The sequence below is a fragment of the Merops nubicus genome, unplaced genomic scaffold (assembly GCF_000691845.1).
Source record: "Merops nubicus isolate BGI_N331 unplaced genomic scaffold, ASM69184v1 scaffold13590, whole genome shotgun sequence".
Lineage (NCBI taxonomy): Eukaryota > Metazoa > Chordata > Aves > Coraciiformes > Meropidae > Merops > Merops nubicus.
In genome coordinates, this window is record NW_008583613.1 from 4,280 (window position 1) to 29,878 (window position 25,599).

The following is a 25,599-nucleotide window of genomic DNA, read 5'->3' on the forward strand; positions in this document are numbered from 1 at the left end:
CTGCTCAGCAGTTATTCTTTACAGTCTTCTGTACAATAAAAGCTCAGATGAAACAAAACACCATTAAATGTTCACGCTTGGTTCAGTGCAATGACTGAAAACCTAATAGTTGCAGTTTTTAGTTGTAGGAACTTTGATTTCCTAGTTCTTGTTCTTCAAGTTCACTTGTTCTTCAGTGCAGTTTTTGAGGGCAGTGGGAGATGGAGAGGAATTCCTAGGTAGGCAAGGGCACTTTGTTGCTAGTAGAAGGAGAAACACAGTCTTGGATCTTGGCTTGCCAAATTCTCAGCAAAGCTCTTGGGCACTGGATTGTCCCACAGCCTACAATGACAGCAATGTGTTACTGCAGGTCTAAGTATGGTGAGCAAGGAGGTGGCATGCCAAAGAGAGCGAGTGGAAGAGGCAGCTCTGGGTTTTCATCAAAGCAGGTCCAACAGTGAGACAGGAGTGAGGTCTGGCCATATCCCAGTGACACCAGAGCAACCCAGCAGCTAGCTGCCTGCTGAGGAGGACTCATTTATCTAGCTTGGGAGAGAGATTAAGGCTTTGAAAAGTCATCAGGCCACAAGGACCTCAGAAAGCAGAGAAAGAACTGAGCTACACACAAGCAACCTGGATTTACACGAGTCATTCCTTAGAATCATAGAATGGTTTGGGTTGGAAGTGACCTTAAAGATCACCTAGTTCCAACTGTGGACAGGGACACCTCCCACTAGACCAGGTTGCTCAAAGCCTCAGCCAGCCTGGTCTTGAAGACATCCCTTGCCAGGGTATCCACAATTTCCCTGAGCAACATGTACCAGTGTTTCACCACCCTCAGAGGGAAAAACTTCTTCCTGTTTTCTCATCTAAATCTCCCCTCCTCCAGTTTGAACCCATTACCTCTCATCCTGTCACTACAAGCACTCCTAAAAAGTCCCTCTCCAGCTTTCTTGTAGGCCCCCTTCAGATACTGGAAGGCCACCAGAAGGTCTCCCTAGAGCCTTGTCATCTCCAGGCTTAACAACCACAGCTCTCTCAGCCTGGCCTCACAGCAGAGGGATTCCAGCCTTCACATCATCTTTGTGGCCTCCTCTGGACCTGCTCTAACATGTGTATATCCTCCTTGTGCTGAAGGCTCTAGAGCTGGACCAAAGACTGCAGGTGGGGTTTCACCAGAGCAGAGCAGAGGGGGAGAATCCCATCCCTTGACCTGGTACCCATGCTGCTGGGAATGCAGCCCAGGGTACAGTTGGAGCTTTCTGGGCTGCACTCACACATCATTGGTTCATGTTGACCTTTGTATCTACCTCATTTGGTGGAGCCTACCCCAGAGCTGCCCATACTGGGCTTCTAGCATGCAAAGCAAAGTGCCCTGAGGAGTAAAAGGGACCGTGTGCTGTGCTGTGCCCACCAATCTAAACAAGCACACAGGGGCCCTAAGCTCCAGCTCCAGAAACAGCCCTCAGTGGTTGCTCCCTGGCTGCTCTCGCTACTGGGGAAGGCAGAGACTGTTTTGGGCCAAAGGGACAGGTCAGGTAGGAGCAGACACTTGGCTCTGGGACCTGTGTTACCAGAAAGTTATCAGAGGTGCTCTCAGAAGAATGGCTTTTCAAATGAGTGAAGGATGAGTGGGTCTCTCCTACAAGAGGCTTCTAGTGGAGTTTGATACACAAGGTTTGGAGAAGCAATGACAAAGAGTGGGAAAAATCATGTGTCTGAGTATGTGCAAGATATGGATCCCAGGACAGAGTGGGACCAGGCAGGAATGGATCAAAGAAATTAAATCAGGAGAAAGAAAACTTGTAAGGAAAAAAACAAAACAAAACAAAACTTCCTGGTGGGGATGTTACAACCCCAAGTCTTCATTTTTACCTCATTTAAAGCCAGAAAGCATTTTTCCCAGGACTTTCTGAGGAGGTTGAGCCGGGCTAGAAAACACTCGGCTTTCTTGGCTTGTGTCTGCATCCCCTGCAATATCCTGTTCCATGCCACGTAACCCCGGGCAGCAGGCCGGCATGGGTCGTGTCTGCCCCAAGTCTGGTCACCCCAACTTCCCTTTGCTGAGCCAAAACCCAGCCCCACAGAGCCTTGTGATACCTGCTCACCTTATGAACTGAATTTCTGGGCACTTGGCAAGTTCCTCTGCCAGCTTTGTGGCCCCACAGGCACCAATGCAATTTTTCTCCAGACTGTTTTAGAAACAAAAAGAGAGTTTTAAAATCCAAAGCCAAACCAAGAGTGGAAAAGAGCTGACTAATCACTGTCTCCTTCTCCTGCCCAAAAGAAAGGGTCACTTTGGCAAAAGCACAGCAATGCTGTACAACTTACATCAGCCTCACCTTTAACTCTGTGACCTTTAACTTTATGGCAAGTGTGTGTGTGCTGCTCTCTATAGCCTTCTAGCAACAGGACTGGCAAGCAGATCTCTTGCCCTTGGAGCACTCTAATAGATCCCACTGCAAACTTGAAGCCAAAAAATGGTCCTAACAACTCCTCCTGCCTCAGACACAACCTTCCCTCTTGTACCTGTAAAACAGTCAGACTCTACAACGTAGTTTCTCTACACAAGACAAAACTCAGTTTCTGGCCCTATGACCAAAAGACCAATATTTTCATACAGCTGAGATGGAAGACACACACCATGTATTCCAAGGGGAGGAAAGCTCCATGAGCTGCTGTTCTGGAGCAGAAGATGACAGTAGCTGCTGGTAACAGCACTGGGCTGTGACGCTGCCACACCAGTGCTTGAGCTGGTGACACAGACCCCAGGTGGTGGCTGCACCACAGCTCCAGCACAGGAGCTGCAGTTGAGCTTCCTATGAGCTCCTGTGGCCCAACACCCAAAATCTGGCTGCTCCATCCTGGGGATGGATTCCTTCCCTTGCTGCAGGCTCTCACAAACGCAGGCTCTCTGAGCAAGGTACCCATCTAGGCCATCCCAGGCACTGAAGAAAAGTAGAACCTTGCAAGCAGCAGCTCATCTGAAGTCATCAGGTGATATTACTCAAGCCCTAGAAATACCAGTTTGTCTTTTCCGACTCAAAACAGGAGGCCTTCACAGATCTTTGCTTCTGCTTAGATACCTACACTGAAAACACCTTAAATAAAACCAACATTACTTCAGTGCCTGTGTGTCACCCAAGCAAGACTGGCCCTTGGTGCATGGAGCAGACTAAGCAAGAAGTTAAACTGCAGAAGCCTGTTTGTCTGTTGTTCCTAACGTACGCCTTTGTTTTTGGAAATCCTCTGATTGAAGGCTCAATGACAAAAAAAAACCAAACAAGTCCTCCTGGGGCAGCTTTCAGAGCTGTACTCACTCCAGCGTCTTCAGCTTTTCCATCCCTGGGAGAGCACTGGCCAACTCTTGGGCTCCTCCATCTCCAAGGGCATTCCAGGACAGTCTAGGACAAGAAATCCCAACTGCGAGTCAGTCGATAAGCACACAGGGAACAACAGGAGTGCTGTGACCATATCCTCTCATAGACTCACCTGTGTACAAGAGCTTAACACCCTCTTATCATGGCCAGTAAACATTCCCCTACTTTATATGCTTAATTTTGAGGAGCTTCCTCAGTTTCACTAGGTATTTCCAGGTATGGTAAGACACCAGGGAATGTCACCACAGAGCCTGAGGACTGTTGTTATTTCCTGCAGGTCTAAGGAATGAGATGCAAAGGATGGAAATGACTGGTGAGCACACAACTTCACCCCAGGGAAACCTCCTTGTGCTCCTGATGTTAAACTACTGCAGCAGCTAAGGTGCCTCTCAGACCTGCTCTTAAAGCTGCCTTCTGACTCTGAGCTCTTTCAATGGACAGCTCAGCTTGCAGGGCTCTCAAAAGGCTGGGTTTTTCCATTTCTGATGCCTTAGCAAGTAAGAAAATTCTTCAGATCCTTTCTCTGCTACTGGCTGAACAGCCTGGCCATTTCCCTCTCACCCAAAAATCAGAAACCCAGCACATCACCAGTCAGTGCTTCACTCAGCTGAATGGTTCTGGGGCCAGCCCAGAGAGGCACTCTTCTACCGAAGTCTGGGGAACACCAGGATTTCTGTATGGCATGTAAAAGCCAAAAAAACCAGAAAAGCAGGACAGGATCCAGCTCAAGAACTGGGGCCTTCATGGGTATCATTCACTGTGTCACTCAGATTTCCTGATGATGGAACTCACATATTGCTCCACTACTATGCCAAGACCTCTCCTAATACCACTATTAAAGAAGAATCTGCTTATCTGTTAGTAATTCAGGAGTAGTAACTCCCCACAGAGTTGACTAGGTCTTAGTGCCATGCTGCAGGCAACACACCTATGCACTGAATATTGCTTTACTTGTCCCATTACTCCACTGGATTATTTCCAGGCCCCTCCTCAGTGTGGCAATAAAATCCTGACTTTGATCCCAAGTCCTAAGAGATCTGTAATTTCCACACTGATACCTTCTGGGAAATGGGGAGGAAGGTCTGGTGGGCTTATGACCCATACATCATGTTACTCAAACCATCCACGAGGACTTTGCAGACACATCAGAGTAACATGATAATCAAGCATCACCCAGCTGGCCACAGCAGAGAAAACTAGAGAGGCCAGGTCACACAGATCTAAATCCTGCAAGAGGAGTAATCTCAGTCTAGGAGGTCTGGACCCTGCCAGCACCTCAGGCAGTTTTGGTCTTCATTAAAGCTCCAGGTAGCTCAGGACTGATGGGACTGCTGCTGTCTCCATGGGATCCTGTGTGCTAGAGTTAAAGTTAAGGTCCCTCTAGCACAGTAGGGCAAATTGCTTTTCAAAAGCCATAAGCTGGAGCAGGTTCCCAGAAGGCTCCTTGCTGAGGTTCTCTTGGACAGGCAAACACATCAGAACGTAGTGAGTCCATCTATGCTGTTCACTGAAAACATTAAACAGCCACACATCAGAGCAATCCCTTTTATTCCAGCGTGGAGAGTGAGACTGCAGCTGGCGGTACACCCTGTTCATCTCCAGGTTGAATTTGCCTTGCCTTGAGCTCTCAATTCAGTCTCCACAATTGCACAGGGAAGCTCCTGCTCTGCTCTGCAAGCCAACCGTCGCCATCTTGTAAAAAAATGCAGGCAAGATTTGGACCATGGAGAGCAAGATGGGGAATTTGTCTGCCTCACAAAGGAGATGGTAAAAGATCAAGGATAATGGGCAGAGTTTGAAGATGAGCGTTTTCCTCCATATTCTGCTCAGCACTTCACATTCAGCTTCCAGTAAGTTGCTAGTTATCACAGGAAAATTTAAGCAGTGCATTTAGCAAATTAGTAAATCACTGGTAAATTTTTCACTAAAAAGGACTTAGTGATAAGTATCAGTAAGTATTTAGTACCATCAGAAGCTGCAGTTGAAGATAGGAGCAGACATTAAAAGAAGAGTGACCTGTGTGTTGAAGGACCTCCCCATCCATTCCCACACTCACATTATCTCCTCCACGGAAGGGCACTGTTGAAAGCTGTGAGAAAGTGATTTTGAAGCATCATCAGAGATTCCACAGAGTTTCAAGCTGAAGCGGTGAGGAGATAAAAAACAGAGAGTACAATGTGCTAGTCATGGAACTGGTAGGAAATACAGCACCAGCACCAGCTGGTGCAATCCTGCCCTGGTAACACTACCCAGCAAGCCAGCTACACTCTGCCCTGGCAGCCTTCACCACCCTGGTACTCACTCAATCTTCCGGAGCTGTTTGAAGCGTGGCAGCCCCTTGGACAGGGTGTGGATGGCTCCTTCCCCAAGGTCATTTTCTGATAAACTGTAAGAGTAGTGGAAAAGCTTTGAGTGGCCACAGAAAAAGCATGTACAAACAGAGAAAAGCAACCACAAAAACTCAACTCTATGAATTCACAAGTCAATAACCAGCACCCTGACTATGTGAGGACTGCAGACAGCAGGGACGAGCCAAATCAGCACAGGGCAGCCTGGGGTCAACTCCCTGATTGGTGAAATAGGAGCAACACCCCTCTTCTAACTCACACCCTAAGTCCACTCAGCAGTGAACTGCCTGCAGACAGTAATGCAGGGTGAAACCAGTGGCTAAGGTGGACGGACCAGCAGCACGTCATGTGTTGCACATGAAACTGGAAATAAGAAGTTATACTGGAGGTAATGATTGGTGTGACTTGAGGGGAAATGATGGTAGGGGATGGTGGGAAGAAGACATAGCTCTCAGACTCAGAGGGCAGCAGTAACTGCCTTCCAGCCTTTAGGAAGGAGGAAGGAGGAGGGAGGAAAAAAAAAAGGAAAAGGGAAAAGGGAAAGGAAAAAGGAAAAGGGAAAGGGAGAGGGAGAGGAAGAGAATATTTCAGTTGGAAGAGACCTACAATGATCATCTAGTCCAACTGCTTGATCACTTCAGGACTGACCAAAAGCTAAAGCAACTTTTTAAGGGCATTATCAAATTAACACAGAACAATAATAAACATATAACAATAAACACATAATGAAGAACACTGGCATCAAGGATGCAGGAGGAAGAGTTTATTCACTTCATCCCCATCCTTTTAGTTCTGTATTTAGAAATTCTACCACTCCCCAGGTAGATTTTCTCCTGGGTAGCCACTCCCTTTCAACTGCACATGCTGCAGTTGAAAGGCATGTGGCTACAGCAGGCCTGGCAAACAGCCCTGGCAGACAAGGTTTAACATCAGAAGTGATCCAAGCTGCCCTGTAGGCAGGGCACCATGGTGACCTTCAGCAAGTGTCTCCTCTTATCCTATGAAGAGTGTCCAGGACAGGTGGAGGGCCTCTGCAGTCACCCTGAGCACAGAACGAGCCCATGGGACAGCCTCAAGCCTGTGAGCCAAATGCTCCCCACACGTGGGGTTATCCCCATCCATACCCTTGGCACCATCCCAAAGGCATCAGTCACAGCCTACCTTATCTCTTCCAGCAGCTCACATGCCACCATTGCTCTGGCCAGCTCCATGCCTCCCGCTGGCCCAGTGTTAGTGTCCTGCAAGCTAACGAAAGAAACACTGGAGGATTATTTTAGAATAAAGCTGTAACAAACTCACATTTAACTTGCCAAGAAAATAAGTACTACATCTTTTGAATCAGAGCCTGGTGCTGGTAATAACCTGGGATCTTTAAAGATTAGTCTTAATGAAGAGACCTGGAAAACAGGGAGGCTACAGTGAAGCCAGCATGTCACACAGGTCCTGCTGCTGTCAGTGACACCCAGGCTAAGGACACACGAGTTCAGCGGATCTGCCCATGCTCACAAGAAAAAAGCACTGCTGCTGCAAGAGCAAAGGCTGCATGGTACCACTAGGAGCCTGTCTCTAGCTCTGTGCACATGGGAATCTGTTTGAGACGAGTGAGGAACTCCCTTAAGAACAAGGAGTGGACAGGACCTCATCCTGCAGGTTTCCCGATGGTGTTCCTGTGAAGACAAGAACCCACACAGAGGCCTGAAGTCTCCCACTGCTGGGATTCCTTTTCTGAGGTACCTTTTGATGATACTTTAGACATGGGCTAAGACACACCACTAGGCCAGCTGAGCTCAGTGAGCTCTTCTAGCTCACCAATTTCTTGCTTTGCTACTCTAAAACAGTATCAGAAAGTCCTACATGTTAGAGCCCTGGAAAGACTCCTATAAAATATTTTAAAATATAATACCACTGAGTTCAGGGGGAAAAATGACTCAGAGGAGCATGCAGAGAACAGTGAGGGACCACAAAAGGTGCTCATATATATGCTTAGATTACACCAGAATGAAAGGACAGGCAGAGGCACTAGAAACTAACATACTCCTGTCATAGTTACAGGGGCTGGCACCAGATTATCATTATGTGGGTAGAACCAAAATCTGTGTATTCTATACCCTCTATGTCATTGTTCATGGGCTAACAAATCATTTGTAGCAGCTGCCCAGGACAGACCTCACATCCCAGGCTACAAGAGATAAGGAAAGAGATCTGGGGAGATGTTAACACCTTCACACCCAGCAGGAGGAGTCCTCTCCGTTAATGGGCCCATCCATGTCTTGCCCCATGACTCATAGAGAACCCTCCCCAGGAGCTATTTCTGTTTAATGGACCATCAAGGACCCACCGCGTGACTCATAGAATGACATCAACCCATTGGGAGATGCTCTGCCCAGGGGGAGGAGCCAAGTGCTCCCACCTGGATATAAACTGGGGTTCAGGACAGCACAAGGCGCCCTTACCCACTGGGTTTCCAGAGGACAAGAGCTACCAGATCTTTTCTACGAGATCACTGCTTCATCTGGACTGCTACCACCACCCTAACTACAGAGTGTCAGGTTGTATTCTGACTCTGTCTTTTTTCTTTGTATTATTGCATCTATTTTATTTTTCCTATTAAATTGTATTTCTGACTTCGAGTGTCCCACTGGTTTGCTTTCAAACCATTACAATTCCAAAATAATTTAAGCGGTTATTTCACTGTGTATTCAGTGTCTGGTTATCTCTAAAGTTAATGCTGCAAGAGATTATGCAAGAATAGTTGGTGTGACTTGATGCAGCAGAGTGACTGTGGAGGGTTTCACATCTTGAGACACTTCAGTCTAAACAACAGGCAAGTGCACCACTGTGGTCCATGCCTCTTCCCACGCCTTCTGTCAGCTACCCTGCAGGCTCCCAGGATGTCCAGCTTTCCTCAGGCAGAGGCTGACACTTACTGCAGGACCTTCAGGTTGGTCATGTGAGGCAGACAGAGGGCAAGTTTCACTGCTGTCTTGTCTCCAAAAACATTCCTTGACAGTCTGGAAGGAGCAGAAATGAAATGTTACTGGCAATGAATGACAGAGCCTCATTCCTTACCTGTGTGTCACCCACACATGTCCGTGACCCCCATTCCTCACCCATGTGTCCATGGGACCGTGCTGAGAGGAGCTAATGTCCACAATTCAAAGGACACTGAGGGTAGGAGGAAAGAACAGTGAGGGGTTTTGATCCTGCAGCAGAAGTTAAACAGGGAAGTAAAACTGACTTACACTTCTCAGGAGCACACTCATCTATCTACCTTTCTGTCTGAGTTGGCTTGAGCTGCAATTAAACTGAAATTGCACTTTTTAGTATGTGCCCTTAGTCCAGTATGCTGTAATCTGAAAGTTATATGAACAGCTCCAGCATTTCAACTGTAACAGAAATAACTCTTGATTTGGTTTCTTCTTATTCTTATTATTTTATAACTTTAATATGGCAGGGCACATAGGTTCTATAAACTGGTCTGGAATGGAATGACTGATAATACATCTGGCTGAGTAAAGCCTCTGTCACCTCTCCATTTTTGCAGCCATACAAATTAACTGATTTCTTAGGCAGCACAGGCACTGCACAGCCCACAGCCTGCGACACTGGCCATTAAACCACAGGTTCAGCTCTTGCCCACTGGTACCGTCCGTACGGGTCTTGAGAATCTCTGAGAGATTCCAGTGAACAACCAATACCCAAACCTCCCACACCCAGCCCCACACACTCCTATCCCACGTAGCTGGAAGCCCAGAAGCGCATAAACTCATAGCTCGTTATCCTGCTTGCATAAGAATCAGTGATAAAAATTATTTTGGATTTACTGCAGCCAGAATAGATTTGGTTCCTTTGTCTTGATTTTTGCCCAGCTTCCTGAAGAACATTGGAAAGGACACACTTACAATAACTCCTCGATGTGCTTGCAATAGGCAAGAGCTTCCATCAGCTTTTCCCCTCCAGCAGGACTAGGACTGTTCCCTGAAAGGCTGAAACAACCATGGAAGACTATCAGTGACTGAACAGGAATCAGAATGTACCAGCTGAAGATATTTCACTGTTTGCCTGGTGTGATGGGAGACTTGGGTAGCTGCAGTGCTGAGCTGCATGAGGCTGCAATGGTGTGTCCAGAGACACAGATCTCTGGAAAATAGCCTGGGGATTTGGAACGTGTCTTTGTCAAGTACTGAGTCGCTTCTGCCCCAGCAGATACTGGGGAGAAGAAGCCGTTTTCCTTCTCCCAGACAGACCTGGGAATTTACTTTTCTTGTTAAGCCAGTTCCAGGTTTTTTTATTTCATAGAATGGCTGGGCTGGAAGGGACCTCTAAGGGTCATCTCTTCCAACCCAAATTTCACAAAATTACACCCACAGATAAGCCTGACAAAATGCTTTAATTTCTGTTCCCTTGGAAGAGGGACAGTTGGAGTCCATTTCTCTGAGGGAACCTTGTCTACAAGGTTCCTACTTTGACAAACCCTCAATTTCACCTCTACGTCCACCAGTAATAAAAAGCAGTGTTTCAACACTGGGGGTCACTGCACTGGGAACCACACAGAGCCTAAGGGAAGGAGCTGTGTAGATCTGAGACTCGTATATAAAATCATTGAATAATTTTGCTTGGAAAAGACCTTTCAGATCATCAAGTCCAATTATTAACCTAACTCTACCAAGTCCACCACTAAACCATGTCCCTCAGCACCACATCTACACAGCTGTGAAAACACTCCAGGGATGGTGATTCAACTACTTCCCTAGGCAGCCTGTTCCAGGGCTTGGCAATACTTTCAGTGAAGAAATTTTCTCTAATATCCAATATAAAACTCCCCTGGTGCAACCTGAGGCCATTTTCTCTTGTCCCATTGCTTGTTACTTGGGAGAAGAGATTGGCACCCACCTGACTCCAAACTCCTTTCAGGGAGTCGTAGAGAGTGAGATGGGTCTCCCCTGAGCCTCCTCCTCTCCAGGCTAAAAAATCCCAGGTCCCTCAGCCGTTCCTCACAAGACTTGTGCTCTAGACCCTTCCCCAGCTTCGTTGCCCTTCTCTGGACCTGCTCCAGCCCCTCAAGGTCATTCTTGGAGTGAGAGGCCCAAACCTGAACCTTTATTTTCAAGGTACGGCCTCACCACTGCTGAGTACCAGGGTACAATCCCTGCCCTAGTCCTGCTGCCCACACTATTGCTGATGCAAGCCAGGATGCTGGTGGCTTTCTTGGCCACCTGGCCATATGTTGGCTCACATTCAGCTGGCTGTTGACCAACACCCCCAGGTGCTTTTCCACTGGGCAGTTTCCAGCCACTCTTTGCCAAGCCTGGAGTGTTGCAGTGCATTGTGGCCCAAGGGCAGGACCCAGCACTTGGCCTTGTTGAAGCTCATACAACTGGCCTCAGCCCATCGATCCAGCCTGTCCAAGTCCCTCTGTAGAGCCTCCTACCCTCAAGCAGATCAACACTCCTTCCCACCTTTACATCATCTGCAAACTTACTGTACAATTCCTCACAAGCCTGAAGATTTATTTTGCAGGACACAACTGGGCCAGGCATCTCTCCATTTAAACAGCTAGTGAAGGCTGGCAAATGCCCCGCACAAAAAACGTCTCCAGAGCGATTGCACAAGGACATGGCCACAACCTTCACTCCCAGAGAGTCTCCGCACTGGCAGAACAGGTCATTGCCAGTCCCATCTGTACATGGGGAAGTCAGGAGAGGAAATACTTGCAATACTTTCCATTGGTCTGGTAGATTTTGTATCAGGTCTTCAGTGACACTGAAAACTCTGGAAGGTGGAACACTCTACAAATGAAGGTGGAATAGGGCTTCCCACACAGGCTTCCCCACCAATTCTGCCCATAACCAAAAGAGCTGCAAATGAAACAAAGCGACTCACTCAATTCTCTTCAGGTTTTGCATTTCCAGCAGGACAGCAGCTAGATTTATCAGGCCTGGATCTCCAATCTTGTTGTGACTTAAACTTTAACGAAGAGAAAAAAGGCTGTGTTGTAAAGGAAAATTTCAAGTATCAAGCAAAGTGTGAGGTCTTATTTAATGCCTCCCTTGTGATGGATGACACCTCTGACCTTGGCAGCAGAATCAAAAAGCTGCTTGCCTCAACTATCTCATGAAAGACTAATAGCTGTTAATGAGGCTTTTCAAAAAATGGCACAGAGCAATCAAATCACTGGATCTTGTTAATGGGTAGGAAATTACTTCAGCCAGAATACCAAGACAGGCAACAGCTGGTGATTATTTTCCAAACTACTACAGTGAAGAATGGACAGAATCTGGCTAAAAAGGAGAAAAGCAGAGCAAGCAGGGCAAACCCGGGGCTGGTTCTAGATTCAGATCTTTTCAGAGTGGGGAAGAGCCTGAGCCTCTCCCAGAAGGGGGCCTCTGGCCCTGTTCTGGATCCCAGGAATTCCAGAGTAAGTTTAAATCCAGGGGGTGCTTAATTCATTTTCTACATTACTGCAGCAGAGTGGGGTTAGACCAAATTCTCCCCAATCACGCTGTGATTTCCCCTAGCCCACGTCACCTCATACATGAGCATTTTGCAGCCTTCCTGCTTTTGTTACAACATTGTGTATAAGCACATAAGGGTCTCTCCAAACACTGGCACAAGTGGTCCCCTTCCTGGTGATGAGAGACTAGAAGGAAGGAGAAACTTACTTGATTTCCTCTATGTAGTGCATGTTCCTCAAGGCTTCTGCAAGTTTGGAGCACCCATCATTACCAATACTGTTATGGTTCAAGCTGGAAACAACATCCCCAGGAAAACACACATTAAGCTCCTGTTATACAGTACCACAAGCCAGGCTGGAGGCAAGCTGTTCTCACATACTTACACAAGCCTTTTCAGAAACGGCATTTCACGAAGTCCCAGGACCAGCTGAGGAATGGCAGCACTGCTGAGTTTCATGTAGCCCAGGCTAAAAGATGGAATAACACAGGAAGAATTAACTACCCACAGGCAGTTGTGTGAGCACTCAGAGCAGTGGCGACCAGAACAAGGCAGGAAGAGAAGTGGGAGGGTGTTCTGGTCCCTGTGAATAGTTTTCAGTTTTGCCCCCTAGTGCAATTCTACTGGACATGTTTGGATCCTGATAAAATACCAAGAGAAACCCAATCCTCTGGAGCAAGAACCCAGCCCCTCATGGAGCAAGGTGCCACTGTGACCACAAGATGGCAAAGCCGGTCCAGTGGCACCTCAAAACATAAGGATGCCTTACATGTGGGTGCCTGGAAAAGCCATCTCCATGTGCAGGCCACCAGATCATCCTCAAGGAGGGAAATGCACAGGAAACAATGCCTCGCAGCCCGGGCAAGACCCGTACAAAACCCACTACCAAACCACCTGATTTCTCTACTGGACATCCCCTGCCACAGGCCACTGATCTCTGTCTCTTTCACTCATTGTTCACTGAAAATGGAAAGGAATTGTTGCTTCTGCCTTATCTGAGGTCCTCCAACCATTAGGAAACCTACATCTGCCCACACTACAGGCAGAAGAAAGGCTGCAATTTAACTAAAGCTTCTAGAAAGACCTGGCAGACTCTGGACAGCCTCCTAACGACACACTCACTTGAGCTCTTCCAGCACCCAGCAAGTCTGCAAGCCCGTGAACAAGTAACCGAGCCCAGCTGGCAAAATACTGCTCGAGGTCAGCCTGTAAAACAGGAAGGATCAAATAAGAAGGTCAAGTCTCAGCACACTGAGGAAGAGTAGTTTCCTTCACTGACAGGCCAAGTGCCTCATCCAAACCCCAGCTAGCACAGATGTCAGAGACCAGTGAGCTTGGAGAGATTACCACACTTCCCATGTACAGGGCTGTAAGGACAAGGTAGTTCAGAGATGTTCACATGATGTCCATGTAGCAAAGAGCACAGTCTCTGCTTGAGTAAACCAGCATGTCTCTGGGCAGAGGTGCCCTTTATAAGGTGCCTCTCACTTGCAGGCAGTTGAAAAGGGCTGTGGAGAGGACTGAACACTTTTCATACCAGAAAAAGCTCCTTCACACAGTAGGGTGGTATAAAATTACCTACAATGTAAACAAGTGCCAGGGTCTCAGTCTCAAATTGCTTTCACTTCAAAAAATAGGAGAGGAAAAAAACCTCAAGACGTGCCCATTGTGCCCCTTTAGCATGAACTGCAGAGAGCTGTGGAGTTTGCAGCCTAGACATGGCTCAGGAGAGATCACAGAGCTAATGGCCATATTCCAGACAAAGATCCTTCAGAGAGGATCGCAGCAAGGCACAGGGCTGAGCGAATGACAAAGATGTGGAAAAGACCACAGCTGGAGACATACACAAATTTCTTCAGCTCTGGAAGAGGCAGAAAAATCCTGATTAGCATTTCTGCTTCATCATTTTGGAGCTCAACGTGAGACCATCTGCAAGAAGAGAACAACAGATCAGGGCTACATCCACTGATGATGAAAGGCCCGCAACTGAAGCATACCAGTGCTGGGACATTGAAGAAGCGTCATGACATTGATACTTGGCAAAGTCCCATGGGGGCTCCCAGCCATGGTAAGACACTACAGGTTATCTAAGCACAGGGGAGAGATTTAGATGCCATTAAATGATACCCCAGGAAGCCACTAAGTCTATGGGTCTTCTCTATTTTCTATCCAAACACTCTTAAGTAGGGGAACCAGAGGGCAGGGTCTGGGACCTTGTACTGGCCTCTCCCCTGTCCGGCTCCGTGCTCTTCAGCACACACAAGGACAAGCTACACCCTTCCCCCCAAAATTCTCTACAGTGCCTGATGACTCACCTCAGTTCCTGAAGCTGAGCACATTTTTCACAAATCCTTTGGTAGAAGCCAGCGTACTTGATTTCTGGCTTGTACAGATTCAACCTGCAGGACACAAACACACAACACAACTGTCAGTGATAATCAGCGGGTGCCCACTGGGCCAGGCTTAGGAGCAAGTGCCCTTCCTGTGCTCTCCTGCATCCACACCATCTACACTACATCTACATAACAGCCCAGTGTAGAGACACACAGGTCTTTCCCAACTGCAGAATAAGACAGTGTTCTGCCAATGACCAGGCCCAACAAAAATGATACCACCAGCAGGAAGATGAACCAATACACAGACTGTATTGTATACAAGAAGGACATTCCATGAATGATCGCTGGGGGTACAAACAGATCAATCAGCTGGTACAGAATCGATGCCACCCCCAATGATCCCACAAAAGATGGGACCCGGCCCACAACAGGTGGTACAAACAGAGACCCGAGGTTGCCCACAGTTGGCATGGGAAACAGCCAGACCAGCCAGTTAAACACATAAGAGAAAGGTGCCCGCATGGTGCCTCTCACCCAATCGACTTCCGTTCACAAAGGTCTAAAGAGACTGGGGCCCAGCTCCAGGGAGAGTCAGGAGGTCTGCCCTGAACCAGGAAGCTCTGGGGAGTGCACTCCACAGACAGACACTCCTGACTCCCTGCCAGTGGTCCCAGCTTTTATCCCCAAGCAGACACCTGACCTTTGTTCACTCAATGCGGGACCCCTGGGGCTCATTTCCCTTATGGCTCTCCCTGCAGGGCCGGCCGCACCCTGGGGGGAAGCTATAAGGCAAACTCACCACCTCTGTATGAAGGGCTGTGGGAATCACCCATATGTCAACCTTAATTTGGGGCTCAGGGTTCAAACCCCAGCATTTCAGACAGCTGCTGGGTTCTTCAGCTATACAAAGGGGAAAAGACACTACTGCTGCTCTCTCCCCACACATCCCCTTCATGCAGAAGCTGGCATGTCTTAAGAGTCTTCAAAGAACTCATGTCTCCCGAGTGCTCCTGTTCCTGCAGGGGAAGTAGGCAGATTGTTTTTCACTTTGTGCAGGTCTAGTATGGGCCTGAAAGAGGTATGGCACGGAAGACACATCCACGTGAATAAGGTTCCTTTTGCATGTGTGGCACTGAGGCACTCTGGGACTGAACCCACGGAGACTAGAGCCTCAGACACCCTGGAGATATTTTTCATCACATGGTGAGTTTCAGAACAAGCAGAAAATAAGGTCAGAAAGTCACTTTCTCACCTGCTAATGACCGATTCTACCTTCTCCAGATGATGTGGGAACCTTATGCCTAATTGGAAGAGGGGTTTATCTTTACATATCCTGGAAAGGTAGAGATTAGAGAACATCATAAGCCTGTAAACTCATGAGGAAGAACAAATGGTATCTTCCAGAAAAAAAAACAGGACAACTAGATGGCACAGGACTATGCTGATGCATGAATGTTAACCACCCATCTCTGAAGAGGTTTGCAGTATTTAAACTAGTTCCAAAACCAGCCTAATCTGGGCACCCTTTCTTGCAAGGGAGACAAGGAACATGGTCTCATTTCCACTACACCTACAAAGGTGTGAGACCACAAAATTTTTAAGTACTTCTAGCTGCCAGGCATTTGGGTCAAACTTGCTTCAAGATGGCTAGTGGCTGACAAATGCACTGGAGACAGAGAATAAAGAACAGAAGAGCAAGTTGAAGTGCTGGCTTCAATCCCATTTCCTTAAAAGTATCAGGCTAACAGACAATATCTAAAAGACACCAGAACTTGAGGTGCTTACTTACGTGATCTCAGTAATGTTTCCACAGGCCTGGACACCCAGCTCAAGAAGTTTTGTGACACTTTCTTTACGCACCCATGGCTCTTCTATGCTGCAAAGCAGAACAGCGGTAGCTCTGCATTATCACATGCAGGGACCCATCTCTGCCTCTGTCAGCTGAATGCTCAGCACTCTAATAAAACATGGGAAATAATCTGAACACAGAAAGGCTGCTTTTCTCATCAGAGTAATGTCTACCTAGGAAACAGGGCACGATCTGGGAACAGAGAAGCAGCCCAGTGTCCCTGCAGAGGAGGACACAAACATCAGCTTCCCTCCTGCCAGCCTACCACTGACAGCAACAAGAAGGAGCGCAGCCCTTGTGCTCTCATGCAACACATTTTGGGAGAAGTGAAGACTTGGTTGCCCAGGTGAACTGTGGGATGCTCTGGGGAGACTTCTGGTGAGGACACAGCAGGGATGTGTTCACCAGAATTAGCAGCCTTCTTTGGAAGGCAGGTAGGGAATTTCTCAGGTCCATGCTATCTATCTTTGGAAGTGGCACAGTTCACTCTTGGTTTTGATGAAAGGAGATCTTAGATGACCCAACAAGCCCCAGATCAGTATCTAAACCAGCACAGTGACACAGTACCTGATTTTCAGAGGACCCCGATTTTTCCTTAGTGAATGTAAAAGTCTCTCCACAGCCTGGACTGTCATGTTGTTATTTGAGGACCTGGAACCAAAGGTCTTTGTAATGAACAGCTTTCAAACAAGCCCAGACAAAGGGGCCCAAGCAGCCCTTAACTCACATGTACTCTGTCAGACCAGTGCACTTTTCCAAGAGCAAGCACAACTTTTCCAAGTGCTCTGGCTGAAAGTTGCACTCTGCCAGTCTGAAAGGATGCAAAAGAGAACAGTCTTAGTTCCTTACAAACAATTCAGGCTTTCCCATCCAGAAATCTCAGGCATCACAACCCATCCCCACAGAGAAAGGAAGACAGCACCAAAACCTTAAAATGCCTTGCAGGGCTTCTAAAAAGATTGTGACAACACTTCAGAAGCATCTGCTGAGATGTTCTGACACAGCACATGTGCACGCTAAGGGTGCAGCTTTTTGTAGCACCTTGTCCTGTGGCAGGGACTGCAGGCACACTTACAGGTTCCTGAGTGAGGAATGGTAGAGGGAAGCCGTGAGACACTCGGATTCTCCATGACATGAGAAAGCTTTTCTCAAAAAATGAGTCAAAGGAAACTTATCATCTATTAGTGAAAAATATCACTGTGCTGGGAGCTAGCAGGGGGATAAGAGGTTTTGTCTGCCTCATTCCTAAAAAAGGACACCACCTTTGTCAAAGAGATCACCAAAAAAAATCTGTACCATTACCTCAAAATCTTTCTTGAATCATCTCTGCTCATCAACTTGATGATTAAAGTTGCTTTGGAACACAAACTGCACAGAGAAGACGAATGTAAGATTTGGAGGGAAAATTACTATTTTTCACAGAGAATTTGTTAAATATCTCAAATTGCACAAAGTAACACAGTGCAGAAGGGACAGGGGTCCCTGGCCCAGCCCACCTCTCCCTACAATAAACCAGTCCTTGATGAAATGCTTCAGTAAGGTTTTGCTGATGCTAAATTGGCACAAGGCAGCTCTGGTGGTTGGAGAAGCAATCCTGACCTGCCCAGCTTTTGTCTGCCTCCTCCTGTCCCTGCAAGTTCTGAGGGGAGCAAAACCAGGGAACTGATCTGCATATTAGAGTCCAGCAAAAGATTCAACCATCACATTTAATTGCTGGAAGGAATGGAAGTGACCCTGGTTAAATTTGGTTCATGAGAGACCAACTGTTCCACATGAACATCAACATTGGTAATGGCAGATCTGCAGCATGGCCCAGCCTTATGACTTGAATCCATGAGAAAGAGCAGTCCAACAAACCAAAAATCCATGGGCTATTTTTGCCAGAAAGGAAAGGAGATAAAGACACAAATCCAAGTACAGAACATTGGAGATTGCTTTCAATGGACTCACTCTAAATTCTCTACACACTGAAGTGAATTAGGGACCTCATTTTTAGAGAGCAAATTCCGACTCACACCTTGAAGAGATTTATTTACAGACACAGATGTGACCACAATTAATAGAGCTGAATACCTGTGTCTTTAGACACAACAATGACTTGTCTCTGTGGCATAACAGTTCTGTGGCTTCCTCCTTGGAAGCTATATTTGGCCAGTAGAAACAGATGTAACAAAAGATTTGCAAGCACTTATACATCAAGGCAGTTGAAAATGTGTCCCTCATCATTATTACCTGAAGGCCATAAACTTTCAATAATTAGGAGGAAAAAAAGCAGGGAAAAATCAGGAAGTACTGAGGAGAAACACAAACCTGACTTGAACTTCAGTGGTATTCCCAGATGTAGCGAAGGCATTTATGAGATGCAGAACTCCAGCCTGAGAAACCCCATTATGGCTGAGACTGCACAGAAGAGAAGAAAGGTTTTTCAGTTGTTGAGAGTCAAGTTTGTCCCCAGGCTCCTCAGCCACAGAGGTGCAGAGGTGAAATTCAAGTTGGCACTGAAGGCAGAGCAGTTTGTGGGGTGCTGGACCCCTTCAGCTGCGCCAACTGCAGCAAATTCCTCCAAGACACAGTGTGACTTGAGTGACACACCCAACTTCCAGTTTGCCTCTTGCACTACAGAGGATGCTGACTGCTGGAGCAGTTGCTTCCCCACCAGAAAGGGAAGGGAAGAGGCTGGTGTAGGGCACAGCTAAGCCCCCAGCACCTATGGGCCTCAAGTTATTCACAAAGGACAACGTATGCAGAAAAGTGATGAACTGAACACTCAGCGGACTGGGTCAACTTCTGTCACACTGACCCACCACAGGCCTTGTTATCTCCTGCTGATGCTGATTTATTTCCTTCAGCAGGTTTTGGATCAGACCGTGAGTCACCTTGGCCTGGAGATCTTGAGTTGTGTTCATGGCTCACTCCAGACCCTAACTCCTAAGGCAGGAGGGGGCAAGAATCAGGATAACCAGATTCAGGAGGAATCGTGTGAGCACCTTTCTGCCAGGGCACCTCACATTCACAGTATGTTTACTTACTTGAGAGAACAGCTAATGAGCACTTGATGCAAGTGGTCCAAGAGGCATCTCAGGCCTTCATCTCCCAACTGGTTCCTGGAGAGACTGGAAGGCAGAAGAAAAAGATGGCCAACCAGAACTCAGCCTTTTAAGCAGCAATACTCCTTTGAATAGCTTTGAAAGAAAAAGCCAAACTTCTGGACTCCAATCTCAGCTTGGCCATTAAAGGTCTGTCACTGCTGCCCTGCAAAACTACCTCACGCATAAGCTCCAGAGCAAGCTCAGATGAAGAGCTCTGAACATAAGCTCAGAGCTGAACTCAAAAGAAGCAACAAATGCCTTAAAACAGCCACAGAGTGAAAATCCCAGGGAACTTGTTCCACCAGATCAAGCCCTCTTAAAATATACCTATACAGGACCTGTACGTTTTCCAGTCAGTTTTGTTTCTAGTCAGCAGGAGTGCAGGTAACACACAGGGGCAGGCTGAGAAAGCCAAAGCAATGCTGAACCCCTCCAACCCAACTCTCCCTCAAGTGACTCCTGTTCAAGGTAACGACCCAATTCCTACTTACTCCAATTCTGCCAGCCACCTGTGTTGCTCCAGGACTCTGCAGAGCTCATCTATCTGCCCTTCACCGATAGCACAGTCCGTCAGCCTGCACATGAGACAGCAAGAGAGCTAGAGCACAGCTGGCAACCAGGCTCAGCCTGAATGGTGAGAGCTGCTCAGCAGCAGCTGCATTCTTAAATCACTCTCTGGGCAACTTGGTGAGAGATGCTCAGTAGCAGCTGCATTCTTACACCACTCTCTGGGCAACTTTCACCAAGATCAATGTGCCCTCAAGCTGCACGACTGCTTGCACCACTTCTTGTAACCCCTCGCTGAGGTTAGGGATGACAAACCCCATGTCGCAAGCAGCAAACAGACCACGTCACATTTTCTGCCAGCTCCTTGGTGCCTAACTGGAACATGGAAACATGTTGCAGACTTCCTGACAGGGGCACCCAGCAAACATAACTCCCTGAGAGGTTGCAGATGTACCACATACACCACAGCAATGCTCATGTGGTGCAAATCACACAGAATTTGAGGCACACATCTGGCCAATGCAGTGGCTAGGGCTCAATTCCATTGCTGTGCAGCAGAATTTGGTGCCACTCAAGATGATCGTGAGTAGTCCAGTGGTCACTGAAGAAAGGTGCAGGCCTCTGACATCCCAAAGCATCTCAAATGGTACGGAGTTCCACTTAGGCAGCAGAATTGAGCCCCAAAGCTTCAACTGCTAGCCCAGGCTCCTTAACTGCCAGCCCATGAATTCTTCATACGTGAAAAGATTTGGCTACTTAGGAGATGTGGGGAGGTTTGGCTTGAGGAGGTTTAGGTTGGCTATTAGGAAATATTTCTTCACTGAAAGGATTATCAAGCCCTGGCACAGGGTGCCCAGAGAAGTGGTTGAATCACCATCCCTGGATGTGTTTAAAAGTCATGTAGATGTAGTGCTGAGGCACATTGTTTACCAGTGGACTTGGTAGAGTTAGGTTAATGGTTGGACTTGATGATCTTAAAGGTCTCTTCCAACCTAAACCATTCTATGATTCTGTGATTCTATACCTGCACTAGCTTTTAAAACCTAATCGAAAGAAGTGAATAATAATTGTTGTATGCTAGTACCTGCAGGATGTCTTTTGGCTTCTCATGCTTGCTCTTAAATTCAAAAAAGCATTTTCACTTGACCTGAAGTGAATACAAAGGACAGTCCTTCAGCAATTCTCTTCAAAGATGACAAGCTTTATAGCCCTTCTAAAGATGAGCTGCTGGGCTCCAAACAATCTGAGCACCTTACCGGACTTCTACCATTCTGATCCGCTCACAGAGGTTGATGGAGTTGGTGAGGAAGACAATGCAACGTGGGGAAAATCTGTTATTCCTAATACTGCAAAGGAGGGGAAAGAAAGAACAACAAAATCAGCTCCCAAGAAGAAAGGTTCTGATATGCACGGCCCAATTTTCCCATTGTTTGCTTTGAGATACAAAAGGCTGGCTCCACCCCATGTAACACAAGTGCAGTCTACAAGGATCTGAAGTTTTCAGCATTGGTACCCAGCATTCTTTTAACTAAAACAGAGTCATCTTTAACTAAAAGGGAGTACAGACCAAAGGTTTACAACTACTTCTCAGGGCTACTGGACTGATACCTCCTGAGCAGTCAAATTCAGTCTGTTGAGACACTGCAGCTTCTCCATGCTACAACATCTTTTAAAAGATGACCCAGCTTCTTCTGGGCTTTTTGTCCACATGGTGGGAGTGCCCTGGTCCCTGACAGCACCTCTCTAGCTTAAATTCTCAGCCTCTAAATGGCTGATACGCTGCCAGAAAACACTTTTGGTATCAGAGGTCCCTTCAGGGGCAGAGCTGTGAGATGGTGACTATGCAAATGCTCCTCTGAACAGCTTTAAAGGAAAAAGCCAAAATTCCTAGACTCCAGTCTCAGCTCGGCCATTGAAGGTCTGTCACTGCTGCCCTGCAAAACTACCTCATGCATAAGCTCTGGAGCAAGATCAAATGAAGAGCTTTCTGAAATGAAGAGCTCTGAACCCACAGATGGGTGGTCTGCTGTCACTGTGTGTCAACCAAGTCCTACCTCTGTTACAGATGCTGGAAGTCAAATTCCATGAGACCTGATAAGTGAGAATTATCTAGGATGCTGTGCCTAGGGTGGATATTTTCCCTCCTGTCCTATTTTTTCCCCTTTATATATCAGAGAAAAAGCTTCAGTGCTGCTTTGGTTGAAGAAACAAGACAGGACTGGCTGTGAAAGAGTTTCTGCATGTTTTTTGCGTACCTCATTAATCTAAAATTACTGATTAATTCTCCTAAAATATACTGTGAAATCAGCACTTTCCAAACCAATGTTTCATGGCAGCAATCAAAGCAGGGACCCCAAACATCACCTCAGTAGTGTCAGATGGCAGAGGTGTGGCAGGAAGCTCAGTAATCTCTCAATGCTCTGGTCATGCAATGAATTTCCAGACAGACTGTAAAACACAGAAGGAAGGAATGAAGGAAAGAAATTCCAAAAGAAACTGGGGCAGTCTGTAAATATATAAAATCTACATGGACATGCATAAACACACATGCACGAGGGTGTTACAGGCAAGTTCTGAAAAAGGACATGTCCAGAAATGCCCTGGAAGTTGGGCAAGATTTAGCCCTTACAGACTCATCTCTGTGTTTCTCTACATCCTAGAGCAAATTAACAGTCCAGTTTTAAGAGTCTTACTTTTCCATTACTGTAAATTTATAAAATGATACTACTGATGTATCTCATCAGTATACTGATGTATCTCATCAGCTATATATGTAGCTCTTCAGGAGTTCAGTTCACAGCCTAGTAAACCAGGTGCTCTTGCTCTGGCTGTACAAGCCAAGGTCTTGAGGAGCAGATGACAGCGCTTTTGTCTAAACACGTGATTAAGGAAGACAGTGAGATGTTCTATATGTGTTCTAGGGTGTTTACACACAGACATGAGTAGACTTAGGAGAGGTCAAACTCTGAAACAGAGAGGACAGTAAAAGGTGTGGGTTTATCCAAGCATCTCGGTGAAGTTTTCAGGGGGCTTCTAGGAGGCTGTGGTGAGAGGAGAGTCAGTTTATGCTAGCTGCTAACCTGAACAGTGACTCTGTGTGTGTGGGCCAGGGAGACAGACAGACAGGCAGGCAGGCAAAACACTTACTCAATTTCTGTCAGACAGGGACATTGAGTGAGTATCTGGCACAGCTTGGTCACATCCTCTGGATCCAGCCTGCAGTTCCTGAGACTGAAGCAAACAAGGCACTCAAGAGCTAAACATTTCCCATGACCACAGCATGGCAACACTGCACTCATATCCCAGAGCCTCCCGTCCCAGGACGAGGCCCATAGCAACCCTCTGTTTACCCAGAGTCCAGGACTGAGGAGTCAAAACTTGTGACAACCAGATGATTTCACCAGCTCTGAGATAATTCCAGAAAGCAAGCCCATCAAAATATCATGTCACTTTGGGTGTTGCCTTCCTAGAGCAACATTATTGGTACTTAAATTGTCTCAGGAGACTGGACAGCAACTTTCCCTTCTCAGCACTGTCTCAGCTCTCCCAGAGCAAGGCTGGGAATGGGGTCTCCTATGTCCTTCTCCAAGAAAGAAATGATGGAAACCTTCCCTGGCAGGTCTCTGTGGGATGAATTTGGCAACCAGCCAGATCTATGTCTCATCATGTATGGGCAGAAGCTTCCTCTGCAGGAAAGCAAGGCAATCCCCTCAAGCCTAGCCCAGCAAAAGACACACTATTTATCTTCCCATAGATGCCTATGGCAGTGGACATCCCAAGTCTATCCCAAAAGGGTGTATTATTCATTTGGGCATCTCTGGCATATCACTGTGTCCCTTCAGTGGCCACAAAGTACAAAAACCTGTTGGCCTGGCTTGATGTCAGCCAGCCCGATCTCTTTAAGGCTTTGCCAAATGACACCAAATAAGATCTAGGCAGGCAGGGCACCAGACAGCTCTCTGAGGAGACACAGCTGGAGGGAGGGGTCTGTTCCACACATAATGCTACAGATACCGACCCTCACAGCCACCTCTCCCTACACTCCTAGGTGACAAAAGGAAGCTGGAGCTGCCATACCGAAAGCATTGTCCTTTTGCTTCATGCTTGGGATGTGCCAGGAAACTACTTCTCCATCTGCTGGTACTCCTGATCCTGGGGAAAGAATGGTTTACCCCATGAGTTGTGCTGATGTTATTGCCCCAGAGTAGCTGACTCCCCACACTGCAGCTGGGGAAGAGGGTGACCTGGTGACACTGGCCCCATGCTCCAGTGTGGAATCGTGATTTGCAGGGTGATATGTTTTGCTGAGCATGGACAATCAGTGCAGGCAGTAAGGCTCTCGTAGGCCTGAGAAAGTCCGTAAAGTAACTTTGAATACCCAAAATATTTAGAGTTAGTGAATTCTGTTGGCTGCTTGCTCAGACAAGAATGTTAAACACTGATTCTATGAGTTATGTAAAGGCTGACAGAGCGCATGGACAGAGCATGGACAGTGACTTTTATCAATCAGTAGCTCAACTTAGGCATGTGAACAGGCTTGTTAACCTATGGGGTTGAGGGGGCTGTCTCTTGCCTACTATAAAATACTGTAAAACTTTGCAATAAACAGATTTGACTGCAGACCCCTTGGAGTATGCATCTTTTCTCCAGAGCTCCTTCCTGACACTCCAGTCTGCCTTTTCTCACCACCTGCCAGAATTAGGTTCACATCATCCCCAGAAGAAAAAGGGCCTTAGCATCCCTCTTCCAGCCTCCAGAAATTTCTGCATTCACTCCACACTTCAGGGATTTGCTCAGCCCTGGCCCAGAGAGGAGATGACTGCAGCCCCCATCAGCAGCTGGACACTGCTGTCTGCTCCATACCCTCAAGCCACCATCAATCATTCAGACACAGAGCACCTCACCCTACTCCCACCACCCTGACTGAAGCTTGGAGCCAAATGCCCCTTTAACTGGCACACTTCAGGGAATCACACATTGACATCTATTTAAGATTTCATAAGGAGGCATCTGAAAGGCTTCAACAGATGAGTGGGTATGATTTTACCTGGTTCTTTCCCAAAAGGTCAGATGAACCACCTGCATGTGTCCTAAACTGTAACCAGAAAAGAATGTAATTAGGATGGATTTTGAAGACACATGCTCCTGTATCACTCCTCAAAACCCACAGCTTGAGGTTTTCAATAGGAAAAAAAAAGGATAAGTACTAATGGTCATACCTGAGGTCCATTGTTTTCACGCGTTTCAGTCTGGATAAGGACTGAGCTAAGACAAACACAGAATTCAGGGAGATCTGGTTGTTATTAAGCCTACAGGAAGAAGAGATGAAATCAGCTGCTGCAACCAAAAACTACCAGCAATCTCCACCAACTTACTCCTTCTCCAATGCTCTCAGAGACTGCTGCTTTGCCAAATTCTGCCTGTGTTTCCAACTACGGTTCTGCAAACTCCAATATTTTTTTTATATTTGACCCTCAATTTTAGAGCTCAGAGAATCACTGAATAATCGAGGCTGGACTAACTGACCTCTGGAGATGACCGAGTCAAATTCTGGTGCTTAGAGGAGGTTAGACTAGAGCAGGCTCTTCAGGACGTTGTCCAGCTGGGTTTTTAACCTCTCCAAGGATGGCGAATCTGCAGTCTCTCTGGGCAACCTGT

The 25,599-nt window shown here is 47.0% G+C and overlaps 1 protein-coding gene across 1 annotated transcript; it reads right to left on the minus strand.

Moving 5' to 3' along the window:
- Positions 1-239: 239 nt before the first annotated feature.
- Positions 240-25,250, minus strand: LOC103774111 (protein NLRC5-like; the record flags this gene model as incomplete). The annotated part of the gene is made up of 29 exons (XM_008941494.1): positions 240-321; positions 2,088-2,171; positions 3,300-3,383; positions 5,416-5,499; positions 5,662-5,745; positions 6,869-6,952; positions 8,635-8,718; positions 9,610-9,693; positions 11,591-11,674; positions 12,370-12,453; positions 12,546-12,629; positions 13,283-13,366; positions 14,006-14,089; positions 14,476-14,559; positions 15,749-15,829; positions 16,286-16,372; positions 16,913-16,996; positions 17,073-17,156; positions 17,648-17,713; positions 18,656-18,745; positions 19,375-19,458; positions 19,926-20,009; positions 21,026-21,088; positions 21,198-21,287; positions 22,306-22,389; positions 23,089-23,172; positions 24,019-24,093; positions 24,989-25,036; positions 25,161-25,250. Coding segments are annotated over 29 exons (2,368 nt in total), but the record flags the coding sequence as incomplete, so codon positions are not given.
- Positions 25,251-25,599: the final 349 nt, after the last annotated feature.